Raw genomic sequence first — 26,265 nt, 5'->3', positions numbered from 1 at the left:
TCGAAATTCTTTTATCAATGACACTTTTCAAATTGTGTAAATATAATTTAAATGCAATGCTTTTCAACACATCATGCTGATGAAAATACAAAGGAAATTGATCAGATTAACGATAGCGTCGAATTTACTTTTAAGACTTAAATTCAAAGTAAAAGCCAAAAAAGTAGAAAATCAAAACGTCACTAACGTCAGTGCTAAATCCGAAAAGTTATTAATGTGGTTAGGTTTCCTCGTAAAAATAATAAATGAAAAGGAAAGATACGAAAGTGATAAAGTAGAAAGAGAAAGAATGGCAAAGAATGTCAAGTTCAAAAAAGATGTGATGAAAATTGGGTCATTTTAGCGTTTTCGAACATAGCTGAGATAAGCAAAGCTGCCAACATGATAAAATAAACCCAGACAATAATTATGCTTTGTCTATGGAGTTACACGAACTGAACTTGTAAAAGAATAGGCCATCGCTACAAGAAACAAATGTATAGTATCTCGCAGAAAATTACCTGGGAGCCGTCGTAATTATTAAGTTTTGCGAAATAAACTAAATTAATTAGTGCGCTTGTATCGTACGCCCTTTTTAGAGGTTCTATCGTCAACTACTCCGCCGGAAACGATAGCAGTCTCGATTCTGCAATAGGAAAGATTGCACTGATTGAAGACGTAAGGTAAACATCGATTTCAATATTTCGCTATAAAAATAGGTGGGCAATCCATCTAGGGCTCCGCTTGATAAAAACGACTAATAGGGCACGCAAATCAGCCTATAATGTATTTTTAGATCGGACAGATTTCGCTACCGAGTCGCGACATTTTTGCCACATATCCTTCAAATGCTAATGGTTCCGTAACGAATAAGATGACAAATATGGTATTATAGCTTGAGATTTGACAGCGCACATTCCGCGGGTCCTTCAGCCTCTCTTTTGCCCTCCTATTATCACAAAAACAGCTCGCTAACGATGCGTTCGAGTGCCAGTTTTTTGTTATACTGTTAAAATGTCAAAAATTGCACTTGTCAAAGTTGAGTCATTGGTTTTTATCCGTTACACGGAAACTATTTGACGCATAGTCGCGTATTTACTTATTTACTCGCTCGTGATTTTAATCTGTCGAAAGTGATCAGTGTTTTTATTGGAAATTCTTCTTAAATTGTGTGGGAAGGCGTTCGTAATAATTACCGATCTATTATCTTTGTTTCGCGAAATAAACAGTCCCGTCGCGGACAATTGATCAACAAACCAACAAAAACACAACATTACGATTATTTTAGTCGCCTTTTCATATCAGTTTTAATAGCATCACATTACGTATGTAATTTTTATCACGGCATTTGTACATTTTTTCTTGAAGTTTGAGTAAATGTTCCGTGTAATACTTTCACTGTAATACGTCGGTCACTTCTTGTTTTTGTGTTAAAATTATCGCAATAACATTCCGATACATTTTATATTCTGTTTATTAGTTTGCAACAATTATTATTCGCGACATTAAGTGCTTTGTTTAATAAGTACAGCTGTAACAAGTGTTCTGTGAATGTACACAAAGATCCGTAGTGTTTACAGAGACACTGTCTACGAATACGGCAAAAATGTTTTTGTCTTTCATTTTTATTTATTTATATTTGTTATTAATTTTTAACTAGTTACAATTTCAACCCTCCCTCCCCGGTGATGTGTAGCCAGTACACATTGCGTCTAATAACTATAATATCTTTATAAATATAATAAATATTGGGTTTAGATTTTCAGTATTCCTCCATTACACATTTACGTATCGACTGAAATAATTTGTAATTAAATAATAAGTACTTATTAGGCACAAAAAAAGCATTTTTCGGAAATCGGGGATAAATTATACTCGCAGTATACCAATGTTTCGCATTGTTGCGTATGAAGAAACGAGTAAAGAATTTACGCCCGTCGCAGTTAGTCACGTATTCCAGTCCGGGAAGTTGGCGCGGGTGCACGTTTCGCACGAGTCATTAGCGATACCCAATGGTTTTTTCATGTTTTCAGCAGTTAGATTTGAAATATTATCATCTTTGAATTAAATTATATTTAATTAAAGCCATTCCCTATAAATATTACATTTTTCCCCTTTTAAATCTCTTATTTTTTTAATGGGTAGTGACCACACAGCACCGTAACGCCAAGGTGTTTTTAGGACAGTAATGGAAAGGTTAATTAATTCAGCCTACTTTTATTCTTGTTTTTCTGATATATAATATTTATTTATTTATATATACGCCGAATGGGCATTTTTAAAGACATATTTATGCATAGAAAATTATTATAAAGGAAAGGAGAAAGACACAATGGTATATATTAGACTCGGTGGGAGTGGAAGCGGGAGAGAGGTGTTTATAATTGAAGTTGGTTCAGTGATAGTTTGAAAGAAGACAACTTGTCATCAAAGAAATCAAGACTGGTATGTTTGTTGGCAGACCTAAGAATTCTGGGCATAGGGGATTGAAAACCATAGTTAGTTCTATGGTTATCGGTATGAAAGAGTAAGTTTTGTCTGAGATTTCTAGTTGGGATATTTAATTTTATTGAGCTCAGTAGTTCAGGCGCATCAAAGAGTGAGTGAGCAAGCAAACCGGTAATCTTAGGTTGTTGGTTGATATTCACATGAACCCCATGCTCTCCCAGCAGAGGTCCAAAACTGTGAGAGTAAAGTGATGTTTCGGAAGAAACTTAAAACCCACTTGTTCTCTAAATCATTTGAATAAATTCTTAGCATGTGGTGATAAAGTACATTATTTTTCCTAAATTAAAAAGTTAAAATTAAATTTACATCTTTATATAATTTATTTATTTATTTATTTAACTTTTTGTACATAAAGTTATTTGTACATTGGCGGGCTTATTGCCAAATGGCAATTTCTTCCAACCACTATAATCACTTTGTAAAGCACCCTTGAGGTATTATAATACGAAAATGGCGCTATATAAGTTATCCATAATAATAATAATGAACCAGTGACGTTGTTCAAAAGTTTTTATTAAAATGTATTTGATTATTTCTTTCGTACATTTTCAGGAAACTTCGCCGTACAATTTAATGCTCCAATTTTTACCGCGCGCAAGAAAACATTTACTGTGTCCAATTTGAGAGTTCATGACAATGATTTATATGAAAAACTATACATTAGCGGAGTAGTAAGTTAGTCAAGTATTCATAATAAAAAGTAAACAATAAAGAACCTAATACATGAAGCACTGTTTTCACATATTGTAATATATATAGGAAATACGCGTACGTATGTAGGTATGTTTACTAAAAATATATTGCTTGAATTTGGCATTTTAGGCATTTTTGTAATTTTCAATTTAAAAAATGCATATTATTATTTTCAAATATATTCAAGAAGTGTGCCGCATCCACAGTATGTATGGCCGGAATGTGCCTGCACTTTTCCTCTTTTTCCTTCACGTCTCGTTTCGACTCTTCGAACTCCATTTGTAAGCATAGAACTACTTCTCTAAAACCAATATTTCCCGTCCACCCTGCCAGGAATCGATCCCAGGGTCTCAAGACGCGGTTTCTCCGCTCGGTTTCCTTAGTTTTAGAGTCGAAAACACTCGTCCAGGGTTCCGTTCCACACACAAAATTAGTCTTCATTCGCCCGGACGCAGAGTTATCTCGTTGTTTGCACTGTACTAAGTTGTATCGTAAACAAACAAACACCTGTTAATAAATTTAAAAAAAAACAAATTTGTTAACAGAATCAGATATTAGTCATTTTGCTTTCTCTTCTTAGAAGACTTGATGAGAAATATTATTTTAATTTGTTTATGTTTTGATTATAGGATTTTTTTATCAAACTGAAATAAATAGTGATACATAATAATGATTAGTTCACTCATATTATATTGGTGGCTTATCATTTTATGCGTATAATATTTAACCCTTCCCTTACTGTGCCAAAAACATCCTCCCGTTTCAGTGATCTGTAGTCATTATGCGTGCAAAATTGAGAGATTTTAAATCGGGAAGATAGCGTTTATAATTGCCACCCTGGGGTATGTATTCTATGAAAAAAAAAAACTGGAGTTCAAAGGGTAAATAATTACAAAAAAAAATATACCAATATACAATAAAGCTATTAATCTTTATGGTCTCATTTCGAGATAAATTTGTCATTAATATAAACGCAATAGTAGCCAGGTATAGTCAGCGCACATATAAACACATTATCAATTAGTTTTTTTTTATCTCGGGCTTATAGATAAAAAAATACACACACAGGTCCATTATTGTTTTTGTTTATCTCGTAATATTGTTACCTTAGGTCGGCCAATGTTCACATCTTCGTCGTTTCCTTATCCTACAATTGTGCATAGGGCACTGCATTGCTACACTAATCGAGTTATGTCGAAATAAAACTTGAGGTGTGGATGTTTGAGCATTTGCAGACAATTACTTAAAGGTTAGGGCTCAGCATAAGGTTTGTTTCTAAATACGCCACACTGAAAAAATAATTATGTTATGTGCGTATGTAGATATATATTGGGTGTACAAAAATAAGTTTCCGCCGTTTGACTAAAGTTGGCGCCACCAGTAAGTTATGGTTGAAGTTGTCGGATGTAAAACGCCATTATCTTAAGGTGAATATCTGTCCACAACATAACCTAGAAATATTAGTGAATTTTTATCAGTAGATTATATTCTTTTGTGTTACGAAAATGTCGAGTTTTGACCCAAATAAGGGTCATTTGCGGGAACTTTTGGTTTACTTCTTCAAATTTAAAGAAATGTGCAACTGAGGCGCATCTATTGCTTGTAGAAGCATTTGGTGAAACTGTCTTAAGTGAGAGAAGTTGTCGTGAGTAGTTTCAAAAGTGTAAGAACGGTGAATTTGACATCGAAGACAAGAAACGTAGCTGAAGGCCGAAAGTGTACGAAGACGTGGAATTGGAAGCATTATTGAATCAAGATTTGTGTCAAACGCAAGAAAAACATGCATTTACATTAGGCGTGACTCAACATGCAATTTCACATCGGTTGAAATCATTGGGAATGATTAAAATGTATTATGAGTTGCTCAAACTGAAACCATTACTGAAGCTGTCTACCGAATGCAATTGATGAGATTGAGTCGAGCACTCGAGGAAAAGCGCGCCCACTACTACTCCAGACACGACAGAGTTATTCGCCTGCATGATAATGCTCGTCCACATATTGCGGCACCGGTCGAAACCTATTTGGAAACACTCATTGGGAAGTTTTACCCCACCCGCCGTATTCACCAGACATTGCTCCTTCAGACTACTATTTGTTCCGATCGATGGCACATGCTTTGGCTGAGCAGCACTTCGCACCGTATGAAGATACCAAAAATTGTTCCCTCACTGGGGTGTCCCGTGCCGAGGGAAACATTTTACAAAATGTGAAACATGCCTAAGATAAAAAACTTAAGCTTCTTCGTCAAGGTTTAAGTTATGTAAACCTTGACGAAGAAGCTTGTGTGCTTCGAAACCGGTCGGTGGAAAATAAAAAATTAGTGGTTAAAAACAAAGTTGTTTTATTTATTTTATTATAATGAATAACCACAAAATTAGTGCTTCAAATATAAACTTTATAACTTCTATTTATGGTTTTTTTCCTTCTCTTTTTTGTACTTTAATTAATAATCTTACATATAATTACTTTATAATATGGAAACTTCACTGGTCCATTAGAGTTAGGTCTAACTGTGTAAAATATAAAACTAAGTAACTGTACTGTATGTTTCCTAATTAAAAGAAAATAATAAAAATTAAAATAATATTCTTTTCACAAAAATGTTTTCCCTCGCTGTAGCAATAAAATTAGTGAAATCCATCCCCATCTGCAAACATTTGGACATACTCAAAATATTGCTTATGACGCTTTGAAATTAAAATAATTTGCAAGCCAAATTCGGTATATTAATTTGTAGGTCATTGTCAATTGCTTTATGTCTTTCTCATCACAATTATCTAAACGGGAGTCTCTGGGACACAACGTGTCTTTAATTTAAATCAATTTATAATACCAGTAAGATTACAGTACCGTTTTCCAATTATTTCTTAGTTGACCCTTTGTATATGTTTGCACATAAACAAACAAACAAACCAACACGCCATTACCCCGTGGGGGTGGGCACAGAGGATTGAACGCCATAATAATAATAATAATAATCATGGATAACTTATATAGCGCCAATTTCGTAATATAATACCTCGAGGGCGCTTTACAAAGTGATTATGTAAAGATATAAATTTAATTTTATCTTTTTAATTTAACAAAAATAATGTACTTTGTCACCACATGCTAAGAGTTTATTTATCTTTGCGTACAAACCTCGCTTCCTCTACAATCATTAATATATTCATTCACGTAGATACTAACTATGCATGACACTCTCCGATTCTGCGTTTACATTCCTTAGCCAACAAATTTACTTGTGATATAGACATTTTTAATACAACAATTATTCCTTTTTAAACGTTCTCAAATGCATTATTTAAAGCCATTTATTAATGTCGATATAAAACTTTCTTTTTCATCAATTTTTTTCTCTGTTTTTGATGTACTCTTTATGAAATTATTTTTTCAAATATTTTTAATATGTGTACCATGTATATTATTATCTCATACACTTACTGTAATTTAATTTTTATTATTTTTTTAAAATTTAATTTGTTAATACCATTTTTTTTGTATCTAAAAATAAAAATATGCGTATGCGTTTATAACTTCCTATTTAATTTTTCTTATTTACTTTATATACCTACTGTTTTTCATTATTATTTTTTAAATGCATATTTTTAAACCTAACCTAACTAAGTGTAAAGTGGCCACTTAAACCAGCCAATGGCAGTTCATAAGCTCTGTAAATGCCTAGACTTCCATATTCCCTTCCAAAAGATGTTTTCCCCCTGTTGCAACAAACTTAACTATGAATAACTCCCTAGGGAGGAAATACAGCCAGTCTGCAAGCATTTGGACGTACTCAAAACATTGTTGAATAACCTTTTTCAATTATAACAGATAGGAGCTATATTACAGCACGTCTTGCAGCTACAGAGCACATGAACAGTAAGAAATCTAGCCCCCATTTACATTATTTTTTAAATTGACAGTGAAGTTTAGTGATTTAATAAAATTAAAAAAAACACATTGGAAAATAAATTGTTTGTAAAAATAGGAGTTAGATTACAACGTGTCTTGCAGTTACTGAGCGCATGGACGGTTTGAATTCTAGACCCCATTCACAAAATATTTATATACAGAAGGTAGATTACCAATCGTTGGGCAGCTACAAAGCGAATGGACAAGTTAAATTCTAGCCACTTCCAAAATGAAAATAAAATAAATGGCAGTTTCTAGTGCTGCAATTTGGTGTGGGAATGTTGATACTATTTTATTTATTTATTTATTAGTTCACAAATTTTGTGTTTATTTTTTTAAATTAAAAATAATGTTTCCTTTCCGTGCCGAGGGAAACATTTTGTATTATTTTGAAACATGTTTTTTTTTTAATTTACCTATTTATCCTGATTCACTCATCAATCTGTCCGCAGCCCGCCTCCATTACCCACTTGATAGCAATTTTATAGTGAGAGTGCTTACTAATTGTTCTTATGGACAATGGAAGTAGGTTGTGCACTTTAATTGAGAAGTAGACCAGTCTATATATTCAATAACAATAACAGTCCAACATATTGTGAAGTATTTTATATAACAGAATTATGTCATGACATGTCATCTTTGATTACTCAGCGTCGTTCATATACTTTATATTTATTTTATTTATTTATTCAGTTTTTCACATTATAAACAGTAATAAATATAAAATAATGTGACCTCTCTGGGGTTACCCGTGCTGAGGACACTTAACAATGTATATTTTTTATTTTTTTACATATGAGAATATACAAAAAATACTAACAGAGAGAAATTACAAAATGTTAAAATAATGTTTTAAACACTACGTAATTACATTAAATTTTTGTATGCCTATATTATTAATATTGTAAAATGCACAATAAAATAACATAAACTATATGTTTGTGGAGCAGGTGATTCAATATCAGTTTGGGCAAATGAGACAATCCATTTTACTTCTACCCACCTCCACTATCCATTTTTTATAGCCTTTTTGAACATTTTCTCGTTACTAATTGTTTTAATGGACAGTGGAAGTAGATTATAGATTTTAATAGCATAATACTCAAAATCTCTTTGTCCGAAAGTGGTATTAGTTTGTATATATTATATATTTTTAGATTTTTATAATACACGGTGTTTTAGGGCCAGACCGCGAAACTTCAAAAGAACATTCCTCACGGTAAACTTATCAAAAAATCCTAATAATATTTTTCCAAAAACTATTTTTTTGTTCTTTTTTTTTTGTATTTTTAAAATGGATTAAATCCTTAATTTCTTGGACGAGCATCCCTTTCACAAACCCCCACTCCTCCCCTACCCATCCGTTTCCCTTGTCTCGTCTGCGTATTGCTTCGTCTGTTAAATACGTTTATGTATTTAAAAATGTAGGGTAGGGGTAGAGTTTTGTAAAAGGGGATGCTAATCCGAAAAATTAAAGATTTACTTACAAAAAAAATTAAAATTCTTTTAAAAAATAGTTTTTGGAAAAAAATTATTAGGATTTAAAAAAAAGTTTACCATAAAGAATGTTTCTTTGGAGTTTTGCGGTCTGGCCCTGAAACACCGTGTATATTACACATTTTTAGATGTTTACAGATTTACTCAACCTGTACATAGATTCGGTAGACGTTGATAAATGTTAAAACCTATTTAAGTATGTCGGGACATGTGTTCAATTTTTCAGGTGTCGGGTTCGCCCCTTGGTACTGCCCCCCTTCCGTGCGCTCCCCGCACCCCCGCCAGTCGGAGTAAGAACCTTCCCCAGGAGCGCGCCAACTTCCCACAACAGACTGTTGTGTGTTATGTCAGTGATGAATCAAAGTGGAGATGAACAGGTAATGGTCCGTTACTACTACTACTACTATAGAGTCGATAAATATTTGCAGTACAAGACAGCTTGGCATTAGATTCGTGATTATTGATTTTAATTTATTGATTTTAGTTTTTTAATTTAAATTGGTTTGACAGGTTTGATTTATATTTTAATGATTTATATTTTAATGATTTATATTTTAATGATTTATATTTTAATGATTTATATTTTAATGATTTATATTTTAATGATTTATATTTTAATGATTTATATTTTAATGATTTATATTTTAATGATTCATATTTTATTTATTTATATGTTAATGATTCATATTTTATTGATTTATATTTCATGGGTATACTGGCAAAAAACGTTAACTCGAAAATATGCAGATTTGACTTAATGATGCAGTTTTGTAAAGTTTTTAACGCTCTACAATCTGGCAAAATACACTAAGTCATATTAAATTTCATATATGTATCTGTAGTTTTAAAAATAAATTTAAGGTTAAGTCATATACCAGGTATTCTATTCAGGCTAAAAGCTTTAAATAACTAAATATTTACTTAATATAAAATTACAAAACGGAAAAATTAAAAACATGTTCTTAAATGAGCACTTAACATCTTACTATATTTAAATAAGATATAAAAGAGTAAAATCGGAACAAAACTTAAATGCTTGATTTCTCAAAACAGGGATTTGAGAGTTAAAGCTTTTTGCCAGTATACCCGCGATTTTATAGTTATAATTGATTTATTGACGATTATAAGAGATTCAATGAATCCTACATAAAGAATAATAATAGCAAATTCAGATTTATGTCAAAAGTGAATTGACTGACAATATCCATGGATAAAATAGGGCAAATCTTTAGGCAACTGACGGATATTGTCAATCACATTTGTTTTGCTGGTTTACCGTCATAATTGGTTTAGAAAATCTAGTAAGTCTATAGGCTACAAACATATCTATAGTCCTTAAAATATAGCTTGATTAGAATGACATTTGTCAGAAAAAGTGACGACATAACTTTGTAGTAACGTCAAAGGAGTTATTTATATTGACACACGAAAAATCATTCAATAATTTATTTTTTTTAATACAATGCTTGACACATAAATCAACATAAATATATAAAATCAGCTTTAAAACTACAAATAAACTAAAATTAACCTAATTATTAACGACGTTCTTAAAAGGTTACATCATTTAAAAAAAACCTTAGAGATGGGACAAATTGTTCGAATAAAAAAATAATTAATTTGATGTTGTTCATGAAAAAAGTATAAATGTCTTATTTTTTGGTGAATAAATATGTTAAACACACTATAAAAGGCTTGTTTTTATATCAATTTTCGAAAACAGAGTTTCATGATTGCATGAAAAAACTGATAAAATTGATTTGATCGGTACATGATCACTGGTCAGTAATTTTCCATCACTAATGACATTAGTTTGACAGCTGTCATTTTAATCAAGCTATATTTTAAGGACTATAGTTGATTCCTTTTGACACGGCTGATTAAAGCTATGGTTTCCTAAGAGAGTCGTCTTAACGGCCGTCATGTAGCGGTGAATACCGTCATTTCAACGTCTGTACAAACCAGTAGCGATAGTTTCCTAGAGAGCATTGATTGTGAGCAGAAATTCAAACAGAGGTGCTAACGTCTGCTGATGAAAATGTTTTTTTTTCTAGTCGGAATGTCCGCTGTGCATGGAACCATTGGAAGTGGATGACTTGCACTTCTACCCCTGCACTTGTGGCTATCAGGTGAGCTTGAAACCTTAATTTAATGTTATTGGTTCAATTTTAAAAAAAATTGCCTCCGTAGTGGGTGTTCTACACGACGGTGACTTGCCTGCATGCTATTGTTTACGCAAACTATATGGAACCTTGCGCCTTGCACATACGATGGTGCAAACCTCAGCCTTCGGTCGATCCTCGACATTTATTTATTTATTAACGGACATTGTCCATGTATACAATTTATAAGGTTTATTACAATATTTGAGTTTGTCCAAATGTTCATAGACAAAAGACTGGATTTCACCCCCTCGGAAGTCATTAAGATTAACAAATTACAACAGGGATGGAGAATACCTTAAATAAGGGAATATGGAAGTCAAGGCATTGCTTAGTATGTGAAATAATTCAGTCAGATGAATCTCTTCACAACAATAAAGGTTTCGGCTCTTTGACTTCACTAAAATCAACAAATGGAAGAATTGAAGAAATATGGATGTTCAAACATAGGCAAAATGGTGAATGTTACACAGTGTGTAAAGTGGCCACTTAAACCAGCCAATGACAGGTCATAAGCCCTGTAAATGCCTTGACTTCCATATTCCCTTATTTAAGGTATTCTCCATCCCTGTTGTAATTTGTTATAAGGTTTATATATTACATTGATCCACTTCTCGTTCTCGCGGTCATGTCGCCTGGTGAAAATGTCAACAAAATGAAATTAAATAAATATTTGATTGGATGCATAATTTTCATTACTTTTGATTTTCTATAAGGCCGGTAACCATTTATACAACTCAATAAATTAGGTCAGAAATTGTTTCAAACATTCTTATTTATTAATTTAAATCTTAAAGTAGGGCACACATATCATACATATTGTTATGTGTGTTCTAATAATAACATTGCAAATATATTTAATTTATAAATTGTTTATCACATATGTCTTGACCATTATTTTAAATTTTGATATGTTTTTTTCTTCATAAATATTTTTTTCCATTTTGTAATACTTTTTAATTGCTTTAAATAAAATTGAATTTTGTGACTTTGCCTTTTTCCTAAATGGAAGTCTAATGTTGTTCTTTTCTCTAGTATTGTGATCGTGTTCATGCTGGTTCCGATCAATTTTTTTCCAAAATTCTGTTTTTTTATTAGAGTTTATAATTTTATGAACAAATATCATTGTATTGTAAAATATTCTTTGTTTATATGTTAATAATTTCATTTCATTTACCATCGACTTTACCCTCGTGTATCTGTTTTTTTTCAAAATGATTCTCAAGGCTTTATTTTGTAATACAGTTAGTTTATCCATAGAATAAAATTTAATAAATAATTTATTCTTATAGAATAAATATATAGTAAAGCCTCATTTTTACATTCCTTAATTTTACATTTTCCCGCTTTTTACACCAAAATGTTCAGGACTCATTTTTCTTCATACATTCTCATACAAATATTCCGCCCAATTAACGTTTTTTACATTTTTCATTACCCCGGTTTTTACGTTTAAAATTTTTCGGAATTCATTTGATTTGTAAAACAGTCAAAATTATGCCGCACGCCACCGTATGTGCCAGGCGAATGAAGAATAAAAACAGGCCAATAACTAATAAAGGATAAATTATTGTCTTAACCTAAATTCAAAGCAGGTGCAGTGTAATTGATATTTTTGTTTAAGTGTCTTCCATTAAGTTTAGTTTTAGTTTTCAATTGAACAAAAACATCATATTGACTTGTAAAAATCATGATACGCAGTTGACAAACGTTTAGGAACAATTAAGTTTTAATATCAATAAATTGCGATGCATAAAATATAACAATAGAAATATTTTAAGTGATAAAAAAAAATGGTTTAAAAAGTTGTCATAGAAATGATCTCCATGACAGTTGTTTTTAGTGATGCCATAGAAAAAAAAGTGATTCTGTATTAATAAAATTTCCCAACATTTAGGGGAAAAAATGTTGTACGTTATTTTATGCAAATACAAAGTTTTTTTTTCATTATTTTTTATTTACACATAAAATAATTTTTAAATGCTGTTTTTTAAAATCAAATAAAAAAACAGATTACATTATATTGTTTGAAAAAATATAAAAATATTTTTAGTGAAATCATTAAAAAAAGATAAAAAAATGTTAACAATCCCCAATTATCACAGTTTTTATAACTTTTCTGGAAGTATAATATGTACACTATAGTGTAGCAAATTAATGTTATTTTTATGTAATTTCTATTTTTTCCATACATTTTTCATTTCCTCACTTTTTTTTCTCGCTCTCTTGAAAAACGTAAAAGGGGTTTTTACTGTAGCTAAAATTGTACATGTAAATTGGTATTAATGTCACGCGAATGTTTTACAGATTTGTAGATTCTGTTGGAACCGCATCCGGGAAGGGGAGAGTGGGCTGTGCCCCGCCTGCCGGAAGCCCTATCCGGAGAATCCCGCTGACTTCACTCCCCTGTCACAGGAACAGGTACTATATTCCTCCACTTCAACGTCTGAACCTAGTGAAAAGACGGCTATAGCTGCATGAAACTGAAGTAATTACATGGTAGCATGAGATATAGTGTAGCACAGAACTTTCTCATTACTAGTTGTTAATTTTTTTTGTGCGACTCTCTGAATAAATACATTACAGAGGTTTCTTCGTTCATTTGTAGGTGGCTGCCCTGAAGACAGAGAAGCGCGCTCGTGAGCAGCAGCGGCGCAACAAGAGCCAGGAGAGTCGGCGCCAGCTCAGCAGCGTGAGGGTGGTGCAGAAGAACCTGGTCTTCGTTGTGGGGCTTCCCGTGCGCCTGGCCGACCCAGAGGTCAGTACTTTACAAAATATCGTCCCTATCGACTGTAGGAAATGTGGAATTAAAATTACTCGATTATGCAAGTTTACGAATCATCCTTTAGCTAACAACACTGCATAAGTCATTTTGACAAAAAACTGTTTTTTTATATTTTTTTATTGAAAGCTCGGACTAAATTATGCCTTTAATTTTTTTTTATAGCCTTTTTTCAAGAAAATACACATGTTATGGCAATATTATTTTACATTGCAAAACATAATGCTCTCCCAGCAGAAGAGCGAAACTGTGAGAGTGAAGTGATGTTTGTATGTTCATGTGTGTGTATGTACATTAGGGTGGGCCAATATTTTTTTTTCTCCGAATTTTGAAATGAAAGGGGTCTAAAAAGTTGCCTTTTGGATTACTCAGAATGCAAAAAATATTTAAAAAAATATTCGATACTACTTTTGGCCCTCAACCAGAGCTTGAAGTTTTCGAAAAAGTCGATTTTTTGGAGTAAACCGGCTGTCATCATCAGTCTAATTAAATGTTATAATGTGCATTAAATCTTATCAAATAAGCATCTAAGGGCGTGAGTTGCACTTTGTCTTGTAATAAATGGTTGGCATTGTTTTAATAGGCCATTGTTTTCGTCAATATTAGCCAGGCGCTCGACTGAATTAGTTCCGCGGAGTGTAAACTTTTTCCATTTCGGTAGTTTTAAAGCGCGTTCGAATTTGTAATGTGATTAAGTTATTTCTTTACTAACACAAAATAATTTTATCAATATAGGTAATTAACAAAATGTTCAGACAGTGATAAACTTCAAACCTCGGTTGAGGGCCAAAAGTAGTATGGAATATTTTTTTAAATAATTTTTACGTTCAATGTGATCCAAAATGCAACTTTTTAGACCCCTTTCACTTTGATGTCTAAAAAAATAAAAAACCTCATACATCATCGGCCCACTCTAATGTACATGTATGTATGTTGTATGTGTACATTTATATTTATTTTTTTATTGTTTTATATTAACTTACTATTTTTCTTTCTTCTTCTCTTCCTTCCCTATTTTCCCATCCCACTTCCTTTCACCCGTAATTGGTCTTGTTATTTGTTGTTATTTTGTATGTATTGTTTATAACTATGACTGTTGGATTCAAAAATAAATAAATAAAATAAAATACAAATATTTAGTGATAACTCTTGACACAAGAGCCAGATCCCAGAAAGAATGATTTAACCAGATATAAAAAAATGTGTGTGCTTTTTTAACTAGTCGGAAATAACCCTTTAAAGCGGGAATCCAGTTGTGATAGAGTTTTAATATCTAATTTTAATTTTTGTTTTGCAGATCTTGAAGAGGCAAGAGTACTTTGGGAAATACGGCAAGATACACAAAGTGGTCATCAATCACAGTACAGCATACGCTGGAACGCAGGTAAATGCTTCTTCCCTTTTTTGCCAATCCACTTATTGATTGACGACAGGCACTTGTTGATTAGTATTATTATTATTATTTTAGTATTAATTTATTTACTTATTAATTACAAATTACTTTTGTTTGCACTTGCTTTCGAGGCTGTGCCCATTTTAAGCCATAATAATTAACAAGAAAATAAAATATTTATAGTAATTAAAAATAAATAATAATTACATATGATACAATAGTAATATTGAGAATACAATCCAAAAAAAGTTTTTTCTATTCATAAATTTCATAAAAAGTACAAGTTTTTGTAAAATTCTAAACATAACTACTTTTACACATCTAGTAAATTTTATCACTGTAACTCTCCAAAAAAAGAGACTAACTCTTGTGGCTGGAGAGTGACTTACACTGTTTTAGTTGTTTATTTATAAGAGTTTATATAATTTTAATACGAGTACATGAAAAGAAAAATAAAAACATAGGATATATAAAGAATAAACATAAAACAATAATACATTCATACTAATTAAAATTTAATGTTGTTTTTACACGAGTTCAAAAAATTCAGTGCGGACGCGCTGCGCGCGATCCAGATATATATCTATAAAAAAAGAAATATATTTATTGTACATAATTATGTGGTTGCAAACATTGTAACCTCTTTAGTGTGTATTTTAATTTTCCTTATGGTTATCTCCTCTTCCCCAGGGCCCGTCGGCGAGTGCGTACGTGACGTACGTGAGCAGTGCGGACGCGCTGCGCGCGATCCAGAACGTCAACAACGTGAGCATAGACGGGCGCGTGCTCAAGGGGAGCCTGGGGACGACCAAGTACTGCGCCAATTTCATGCGGAACCAGCCGTGCCCCAAGCCGGACTGCATGTATCTACACGAGATGGGTAACTATCTAACCGCCTCAATCTTAAACTACGGTTACCCAAAAACCAATTGGGTAATTACAAAACAATATGTGCTAGATTTAAAAATAATAAATCCTTAAACCTCCTGAAGCACAACTGACTTCAAAAATATCAAAACCCTTAAAACTCTCTTCTGTTCCCTAGTTCGCCCGCACCTAGAGCATTCCTCTATTATCTGGTCTCCATATTATGATGTTCACATCAAGAATATTGAATCAGTTCAACATCGATTTTTGAGAAAGATAGGTTGGGCTTATCCAGAGACCAATATACGTACAATTAGTTAGAAATTAGCTTAAATATATCCTCTTTTCATGACCGTCGAAACGAATCCGACCTTCTAGTCCTATTTAAAATTCTCAACTCACTCTTTGATGCGCCTGAACTACTGAGCTCAATAAATTTAAATATCCCAACTAGAAACCTCAGACAAAACGTACTCTTTCATACCGATAACCATAGAACTAACGGTTTTCATTCCCAGAATTCTTAGGTCTGCCAACAAACATACCAGTCTTGATTTCTTTGATAACAAGTTGTCTTCTTTCAAACGATCACTGAATCAAACGCAATTATAATCACCTCTCTCCCGCTTCCACGCCCACAAAGTCTACTATATACCATTGTGTCTTTCTACTTTTCTTTATAATAATTTTCTATGCATAAATATGTCCTTAAAAATGCCCATTGGGCGTATATATCAATAAATAAATAAATATAGGATTTTGTTAGTGGTTTTTGGGGGAGCCTCTCACCGGTTGGAGATGATATAAGAAACTGCGTTGAGGTTCGATGTGTATTTATTAATGTTTACTAAAATACGGAATTTGGTTATAAAGCGCAAGAGAGTAATAGTAATAGCTGCAAATAACTTTTAGGCACAGGCGAATCTCAAATACAAACAATGTTTTCAGTAAACACACCCACATATATTTTCTTTATCAACATACTAAATATCTGCCCCCCATTGTGTTTAATAAAAACGCCGGATACAGTTCTCAATTCTAAGTCCAGTTCAATAACAAAAATTCGGATTCATTAAGGTTTATAACATTGTAATGTTGTTCTACGAGACGCATCGAAGAGACAGCATCTAATTTTTGCAATGCAATGAAAAAACAATTCTAATGTCGTATAATCATAATGTGTGCATGGTATCATTGAAATTTCACCAAAATATCAACGCATCTGTCTTAAGTCTAGTTTCGGCCAAAACAAAACTGAAACTTATTCAAATAAGTTAAAAGTCACTTCATCATCACCATCATTCCCTTTCCGCATCTAATGGTGCATAGGGCACTGCATTGGTACACCAATCACAGCGTATCTTGATAATTTTTGTTACACGAAGGTAAAATGATCAGTCTTACGCTTCAGGTACCAGTCCAGGGACTATGAAATATTCTGGTGTGAAAACACCTTTTTAAATAAATATTTCATATCAACCATGTCGGGAATCGAACCCGAGACCTCTCGCATGGTAGGCAAACGCGCTGACCATTACACCACGAGGCCGACAAAAGTCACTTCAAAATGACCAAAATGAGGTGTTTTTATTGTTAAACATTACAATAAGTGTTAAATAAAATAAAAGGCATAATTTTTTTTTTTTTATAAAAAGAAATATTTGCCTTCTTATAATTTACACAAATATTTAATTTTGAGGGCCATTTTCAACGAGTTGTAAATTACTCACTGTTAGAAAATGGGAATCAAGTTGGGGTAGAGTGGGATTCGAACCACGGACCTTTGATCTGTGAGTCCGAGACACTAGCCACGGGACCACAACCCGATTTAATGCGTAAATTTGTTTATTTTTAGTGCTGGTTCGTTGTTATGTCAAACATATAAATTATTTATATTAATAATTACAAAAGAATTAAAAAAACATATGAAAAACTACTACCCATAATATAGAGTCACAAAATCAGTCTAGTTTTTTTTATTTTTATTTTATAAATTTATTGCATAAAACCAGTATACATATTTAATAACAGGGAATCTATATAAAACTAATTAATATAAATAGAAAACGGAGTGTTCTCTGTTTATGATAGTCTCCATCTAACACAGCTCAGCCTGTTCTAAGATGGAGATTTTTTATCTTTTAAAGCATAAGTAGTCCTATACTAATAAAATAATAGCAAAAAAAAACTAAAACTATTTAATTATAAATGCCAAGCTAATCAAATGTAAGAAATTAAAAATAATATAATATAACAATGACAATACTAATTATTTGAATGGACAACAATCCAATATCTCTGATTTTGCTAATTTTCCACCCCAGTACAGCCGAACGCAATCCGATAGATCCCGAATGCAGGTTTCGGCCGACCTGAAGTTTTGGCCGAAACCACGACCGAAACTTGTTATGTTGGCTGAAACTGGCCGAGTCCGAAACTTCGGTCGGTCACTATAATCAGTCAATAAAGGAACACGCTACTAAACACGCTTAATTTCATTTAATTAGTTACCAAGAGTTAACAACCTGTGTGTAATAATAGTAACAGGGTGTTAGTTTTAGTTTTGAAATATTCCGTCATGTCAACAGGGGACTCCAAGGCTTCCTTCACCAAGGAAGAGATGCATCAGGGACTGCACCAGATGTACGAGCGGCAGCTACATAACCAATTGCTGGCGCAGACAAATGGCGGTGAGTTGAAAGTATTTGGATGAAGCTCCGTGGATTTTTCCTAGCGGCGTTTTTTGCTAGAGCATAAATTCAAACATCAACCTTAAATCAAAGCAATAGTTAAACTTAGCATATTACGAAAGAGATGGAGAGCATTTTAGAGAAGGAAATATAGAAGTCTAGGCATTTACAGGGTTTATGACTTGTCAGTGGCCGCATTATACCATGCGTAACATTCATCATTGGAGGCCTCCGTTGTATAGTGGTCAAGACGCTTGACTCACGCACAGTAAGTTTCGGGCTCGATTCCCGGTGAGAACACAAAAAAAAAAGTTACTTTTCTTAAGCCTGGGTGTTCTGTCATGTAATTCACCACTGTGATTGGGCCTCCTGGCCTGTTGTGGTGCAAAAAAAAACAATAAAAAAAAACATGCATTTTTAAAAATTCTTCCATCTGTTGATTTTTGTGAAGTTAAAGAGCTGAAACCTTATTCGATAATGGCGGCAATAAATGTTCATAAAACCAAAAATGTAGTAAAAATAAACGGATGATTTCTAGGTTTTGTCTATTGTTTTGTCTTACTTCAGACTATTGAGCTGTGAGTTTTTAGTAGGTAATGTAATTTTTTCCGACCGGCAAGTTGGTATAATGATTAGAGACTAACTTCAGACTATTGAGCCGTAAAAAACATGAAAATGGCGATACGCAAAACGCAAGAAAACTGTTTTTAAAATTACAAATTTCTCCAACAAAAATTTTCGTATATTGACAGAGACTAACGTCGTAACTTCATACTCTTGAGCTGGGAGTTTTCAGTGCGGATTGCAAATTTCTCCAATGTTTTAAATCTACTAAAAAATACAAATTCATTGGGACTTAAAAAACTATACATAAATCCCGGGAAAACGCAAATTGCTGGGACGTAATTTCAGGGTTTCACCGTAACTAATTTTGCTCTCTATTTATTTACGGACTTATTCAGTCCATTTTACAACAGTAAATACATTTCTTCTTTTTTAAAAATATTATATACCGGTACAATTAAAATATAATACAACAAATGAAAATTAAAGCGAGGACAAATTTTCAAAATAATAATTGCTACCTCAAGACAAGATCTGGTCTGTCTTAGTGATTGTTTGAATCTAGAAAGACTCATACCAAAATAGCCAGATCCTGTCTCGATTCCACAATGAGACACAAATGGGACATTGGCGCATGCAAGCCAAAGTTTGTACTGCGCTGATTGAATAACATCACATTATTATTTCGCAACCGGCAAATGGGAAAATTGAATGTCACTTGTTCCAGTAATGATTGTACATCTATTAACCCATTTCGTAAATTATGCATGAATACGAAGTCGATGTTATTTCTACGTTTTTGTAGACTTGTGAGTGATTTCAATTTTCACATCTGTTGAACAGTATTTGTTTGTGTTTTCAGATGGGGCGAATGGAGGAAGTAGTTTTATACCTAGTACTGTTGTCACATCTTCTAGTATCAATATTTCCAATTCTAGGTGAGTTGAGTCTAAATTCTGATTTGCGATTTTGTTAACAGTGTCTCTAGATTGACAGTAACACGTCCTTCCTTTGGTTTCCAGTAATGGCGTGGCGGGCGGCGGCGGCGGCGGCGGCGGCGTGATGCTCAGCTCCTCCTCCTCGTCCACGAGCAGTAGCAGCGGCAGTATGGGCAACGTCAGTTCCGGCGGAAAGGAGGCGTGGCCTAGCCTCTCCCCGCCCCCCGAAGACTCCCCAGACTGCGTCCCCTCGGAACCCCCGCCGCCCGCGCCCAAGCCCACCAAACAGAACAACTCCAACAGGTCCAAAGCCAACTCGAAAGAATCCAAAAAGACCAGCAAAAACAAAGAAAAACAGCAACATAATAATTCCAATCACCCCAATGGCGAAAGCATCAAGAGTCCCATGAAGAAACAACTAGCCAATAGCACCGCAGAAACGTTAGAAAAAAAGAAAATGGACGATATCGAAATAAAAGAAAAAATATTTAGTAATCCCGCTCCGAAGGACGATCAAGAGGTCATAGAATCCGATACGGACGACCGTCACAGCCTACTAGAAAGTTTCGATTTCTTACTAGATAATCACTTATTAGAAGACGATAATCACGACCTTCTCACCGAGCCCAGCGGAGAATCGCAAGACTCGATGCTGTTCGGCCGACACAGAGATATCATGTCCAGCACAGGCAATCCGCAAATCCGCCAACACACATTACCACTAATCAATAATCTAGAATGCGGCGTCTACGAAAATAGGGAACAAATATATTTGAACGAGCAGCTGAATCGCCAGCTGCTGCCGGACTCCAAGGAACTCCTTCTTCTTAGAGAGCGCCAGCAAAACGAAATGCAGATGCGACAGAACGAGATGCTCGCGCGGCAGAACCACACGATGTACCTCAACATCCCGGGGCTGGAGGCGCAGGAACAGAGCCCGATGAACTTCCACCAAAATTCCAATATATTGCCGCCGTTCGGCATGCGGATGGACGGCACGATACCGCAAAACTTCAGCCAAATGCAGAGTTCTAGATCGAACGGCGTCATGTCCCAGGATGACCACTTGATCACGAACGGGTTCGACGGGGGCGAAAGCCGGTACGTGGGGGAGGACAGCATGGACAGGTTCCTGATGGACTTCCGCAGGAACCAGCAGATGAAGGGCAACGGCAGCGGGCCCATGCTGCCCCCGGAGGCGCCCTCGCTAGCCTATATCGAGAGACAGCACAAGCAGGCGTTGTGGAGAAAGTTTGGCATGATGAACGGGATGCAGGACGATATGAGTAAGTCTGATTTGCTATTGAATTCAACAATATTTTGAGTATGAACATTTTCTTAAAAAGTACTAAGCTTAATCCTTCAGGGAGTATATTAAAATTTATTGATATTTCAATGGAAATCTTACAGAGACTTTATCAAAGTTGATAGATAATTACATCAACTGAAATGTACCAGGTGGTTTATCAGAATTGATAGATATTTATTTCAACAGAAATCTTCCAGGGAGTTTATCTAAAATGAATGTTTTTCCATATCAGACATCTCCATAAGATTTATCATGGTGGCCCCGTGTTTTAATGGCCAAGACGCTTGTCTCACACACAGAGCGTTCCGGGATCGATTCCCGGTGAGATAAAAAAAACACAAATGTCAAATTCCCCGAGCCCGGTGTTGTATCGTGATGGAAAAGTCAGTTAGTTGATGATAATTCCTCTTGTCCGCAGCGCACCAGCAACAGCAGCAGATGTCAGCCATGTCAGCGATATCGGCCATGTTCCCCGAGGAGGGCGGCCACAAGACGGCTCCGCGCGAGGATGACCTGGACTTCGAGTGGCTCATGGAGCGCCAGAAGATGTTCGCCGAGCTCTTTGAGAAGGACATGCTCAAGCAGAAGGCTGCTGCTAACTTCAGGTTAGTTCGTTGGGTCTTTATTGTCATATCGCCTTCATATGATCGAAACAAGCCACTGGAATGACCGCAAACAATTAGTCCGCGTTCCTTACGTCATCAACATTTCAAATAGTTCTCATTTATATTTTAAATGGGCTTCTTTGATAGAAAGTGCTCACTTTAAAGCGATTATAAACTCCAATAAATCCCAATTCAAGCAAAAAATGCTCGCTTGAACATGATTTTTATATGACTTCTAACCATAGCCAAAACGATATGCTTAACGATCATCTGCATTTATCTACTGATGTAGTACGTAGCAATTACAAAGCCGGCTTCCGTTATGTTCTCTCAGAAATATAGTAAAACAGATGAAAAAAATATAGTAACTAAATTTATTTTTTAAACTGGTAACTTTTTAACTATAGGACAGAACCTAATGAGATTTTTTTGCATCTAGCCGCTCGGTTCTCATAATCTGACAGTTATGTCGGAATATAATTCGACTTCAAAATTTACTTATTTCTCTCTCATATTTTTAATAGGCTTTTAAGAAAAAAAGTGCCAACCTCAAAACGATTAAAAATTTTAATAAATCATAATTAAAGGAAAAATTGCTCGGTGGAACAATATTTTTGACACTTAATGCGTAGATGAACGTATCGAGGGGTTCTAGACCCGTCGGTATAAACCGATGTACTTACATCAAATCCTGATGGTGGGGGAATCGGTAGTGTACCTTTGTAGTCAGCCGGGAGACTTTTATCTTCAACTATGATGTCATACTGAAGCTATGTCATTTTAGAGCGTAGATATGTGTACCGTGACATACGCTTCCCCTTGTTTCATATCGATATACCTAGCCAAAACTTGAAGGTAGGGGGTCGGTAGTATATCTTTATAATCGCTACAGGGAATTTATCTTCAACTATACCGTCAAGGAGAAGGTATGACATCTTTATCATCCCAATGGAGGCCCTGGTGGTGGATTTTTCTGTCGGGGTTACCTTCCCCTAGCTGGTTGATTCTGGTTTGGAGGCGCCAGAAACTCGCCTTTTATCCTCTCGTGATCCTTTCATCATCAACCCTATAAATGGACAGTGTCCGTAAATAAATAAATAAACTCTAATTAAATCAAATTGTTCCAGCGGTGAGAGTGGAGAGTGCGTCGTGCGTCGCAGTCGTCACCCCCCTCCCGGGTTCAACCACATGAACTCTTTTGGGATTGGGGTGCCGCGCCCGCAGCCGGTCACAGGTAACATCCAGGAATCCAATAACGGTGGTCAATAGCGGCTTGCCCACCTTGTCGTTGTTTTTCCAACTTTTTAACCCTCATCGTGGCGACCGATGAAATAATGGTTTGTCGGCCTCGTGGAGTAGTGGTCAGCGCATTCGCCTACCATGCAAGAGGTCTGGGGTTCGATTCCCGACATGGTTGACACGAAATATTTGTTAGAAAATGTGTTTTTACTAATTTAATTCTAGTTAATATTTCATGGTCTCTAGACTGGGACCGCCTACGACTGATCATCTTACCTTCATGTAATAGAAATGATGCTGCAATTGGTGTACCAATGCAGTGTCCTATGCACCATTAGGTGCGGAAAGGGAATGATGATGATGATGAATTTAAACTAATGTCTGGGCACCCACCCTATGACAAACTATTATTTGCTACCTATAATAGTTTGTCAGGACAAAATTTATGTTTTTATACTTTATGTTTTTCTTTTTATAATGTATTAATATGTGTATTTTATTGAATAAAGTCTCTGTTATTTATTTATATTGAAAACACAGTGATTTAGATGCAAATAATCCTAATAATAATAATGATAACATTCTGTTTCTCGGCAGGTATGACGCAGGGTCCCGGCATGGTGCAGGACTGGACGCAGCTGGACCCCGCCATAGTGTCGGGCATGTGTAGTAATCCCTTCCTGGCGAAGTTCCGGGCTCTGTCCATGCACCAACAGGTAAATGCAACTCACTGGATCCATATTTATTGTGTATGCAGATAATTGCTCGAATTCCATATTAAAATTTGGTAAGATATCCGAAATGATATGCTTTTATTGAATTTAATACTAATTTTATTTTTTAAATATACAAGAGTGTAAAAAAAAAACTAAATCAAATATTATGCATGCCGATTATACATCGCCATGTACATCATTTATCAGTATTTACAACTGCATCAACAGCTTGGTTCATAGATCAGGACTGCTGGCTGGTCTCTCTTATATTTGTTCACACCATCAGCGGTTTAAAAAGTAACAGTAAAGGCGTAAAAGCGAAACAAACAAACTTACTTTCGCATTTATAATATTAGTTAGAATTTGGGTACATGCAAATATTATTAGGGGCAGAACGGGGCACCACCCCATTGTGCTCCAAGAGCAGCGTTCTTTAAAGCACGAGAATTATTGTCATTTTGCTATCACTTTACATTTAGTTACTCAAAAGCATGTTGAAATAAACATATAATGTAAATTTTCAAGCTAATTTATCTTGGTGTAGTAGAGCAAAAATTTGAACTTGCGAGCTTTTTCTCAGACATTCGATGAATTCCAAACTAAGCACACTCGGACCCTGACAACGGCTGTTCCATATACCTCAGCGTAGCGATCTGAACTGTGTGCTCGAAGGTCACACATTTCTGTACCATGTAGTGAGTAAAAAAAAAAAGGGAATCCTTCCTGTTTCGCCCCTTATCCCGTTCTGCCTCCAGTTCCCCTAGAGCAAAACCCCAATTTGACTAGTTTTTAACATTTTAATTTGTCTTCAGGATTCACAACTTCACCAGAATGGAATGGGCGTTCCACCACCGCACATGCTCCAGCAACAACAGTTCCAGCACCAACAGAGAAAGCTGATGCAACAACAGCAACAACAACAGCAACAACAACAACAACAACAACAACAGCAACAACAACAGCAACAACAACAACAACAGCAGCAGCAACCAAATCAGCAAAACTTCTGGATCATGCCCGGCGAGAACAGCGGCCACAACCACATCGGAAACTACCAGAGCAGAAACGGATTCTATAGCAACGCCAATCTATCAAACAATACAGAAATGAATAGAATGCACGAACAGATGCAGAATAAGTACGCAAATATACCACTACCCCCGGGATTCTCGACAATTCAGCAGGTCCCAAACGGATCGCCCGTCAACACAGAGTGCATCGAGTCTAAATAAATTTAAATCAACCATTTTCATTACTGCGGTATATAAGGTTTATAAAATTATTCAAATCACTATGCAATCCAAATTTCCACGTACGTACAACGAAGGCGGTTTTTTATATTCGCGGAATGAAGTTCAGTGTTCTTTTTTTATTAAAAAACATTTCTCAATATACTATCGAACTAAGCCAAAAATTTTTGTTTTTTATTTTTATTAATCGTATTATCATCGCTACGATTTTTTGAAGTTTTATAATTTTGAAATTACACCGCCCGCAACGTCAAGTGTTCAAGTCGGTGAGTTTTTCTGACATTTAAAAAGAGAACTCTGAATCCTTCAAAACACAACTAGTAATTACACACAAGTAATTGTCTGGCTATTCTGAACACGTGTTCTGTATTCAAATTCTGCGACGTTGCAAAGTGGTTAATTTATATTAATTGTGTTTTCATACATTTTTGCGAAACTTGGCTGTACAATCATATGCTTTAATTTTTACCATGCGTAATTGTGCATTTTTTATATACAATTTCCCGTAGCACTGAACTTCATCATTCGAAGCTGATTTTTTTTCTTTTACTTTTAAACGTAACTTGAAAATTTAATTCAACAGTGTAGCATGTCCAAATTTGCAAAGGTTGAAATTTGTTGCAACAGAGAGGGAAAACAGTTCTGCGAAGAGAATTTAGAAGTCTACGCGTTTACAGGGCTTATGAAAACCTGTCTTTGGCTGGTTTAAGTGGCCACTTCGCACACTGTAACATTCATTCAAATTCTCTTCGGCTGTTTGATTTTAAAAATTTAAATGTACATCGATGACTCAGTTCCATAAAACGATAATTAAAAAATTTGAAGTTTTAATTTATATTATTCATATAAAAAAATTGCTACTTTTCAATTCTACGAAGGTATAACTCTGAAACATTATTAATTTTCTCTTGTTAGACATATGTTTTCATATGGATATAAATAAACTCAACAATCTCAGCTCCATAACTAATTAAAACATGGAGATAATTCACATAACAACTTGATTCCTAAAATTATATATATTTCCCATAAATATAAACATACCTTATGATAAAAAATAAACCGGAATTTGGCAAAAAACGCAAAATTGTAATTTTCAATAAATTTCTTCATTATCCCCTTCAAAACACTCGCCATCTGCGACGATACATTGATGCC

At 34.6% G+C, this 26,265-nt stretch overlaps 1 protein-coding gene across 2 annotated transcripts; it reads left to right on the top strand.

Moving 5' to 3' along the window:
• Positions 1-427: 427 nt before the first annotated feature.
• Positions 428-26,194, top strand: Cnot4 (CCR4-NOT transcription complex subunit 4). Of its 2 annotated transcripts, none has more exons than XM_088243709.1 (14): positions 428-662; positions 8,819-8,969; positions 10,647-10,721; positions 13,062-13,175; positions 13,363-13,512; positions 14,834-14,920; positions 15,620-15,809; positions 18,385-18,486; positions 19,913-19,988; positions 20,073-21,274; positions 21,716-21,902; positions 23,030-23,136; positions 23,739-23,857; positions 24,670-26,194. In XM_088243709.1, exons 2-14 carry the CDS (start codon positions 8,937-8,939, stop codon positions 25,087-25,089), a joined length of 2,862 nt encoding a protein of 953 aa, XP_088099835.1. In that variant the 5' UTR covers positions 428-662; positions 8,819-8,936; the 3' UTR covers positions 25,090-26,194. The 2 variants fall into 2 exon arrangements, with proteins under 2 accessions (XP_088099835.1, XP_088099836.1); XM_088243710.1 differs by lacking the exon at positions 428-662 and adding an exon at positions 1,018-1,304.
• Positions 26,195-26,265: the final 71 nt, after the last annotated feature.

The sequence above is a fragment of the Micrasema longulum genome, unplaced genomic scaffold (assembly GCF_059751315.1).
Source record: "Micrasema longulum isolate JH-2025_06_02 unplaced genomic scaffold, ASM5975131v1 h1tg000225l, whole genome shotgun sequence".
Classification (NCBI taxonomy): domain Eukaryota; kingdom Metazoa; phylum Arthropoda; class Insecta; order Trichoptera; family Brachycentridae; genus Micrasema; species Micrasema longulum.
This window is presented reverse-complemented; position numbering and strand designations above follow the sequence as displayed.

Coding starts and splice junctions, on each gene's coding strand:
- Cnot4 (XM_088243709.1), top strand. CDS start 8,937: ATGTCAGTGATGAATCAAAGTGGAGATGAACAG. Junction 10,722..13,061: donor CCTGCACTTGTGGCTATCAG/GTGAGCTTGAAA, acceptor AATGTTTTACAG/ATTTGTAGATTCTGTTGGAA. Junction 14,921..15,619: donor CAGCATACGCTGGAACGCAG/GTAAATGCTTCT, acceptor CCTCTTCCCCAG/GGCCCGTCGGCGAGTGCGTA.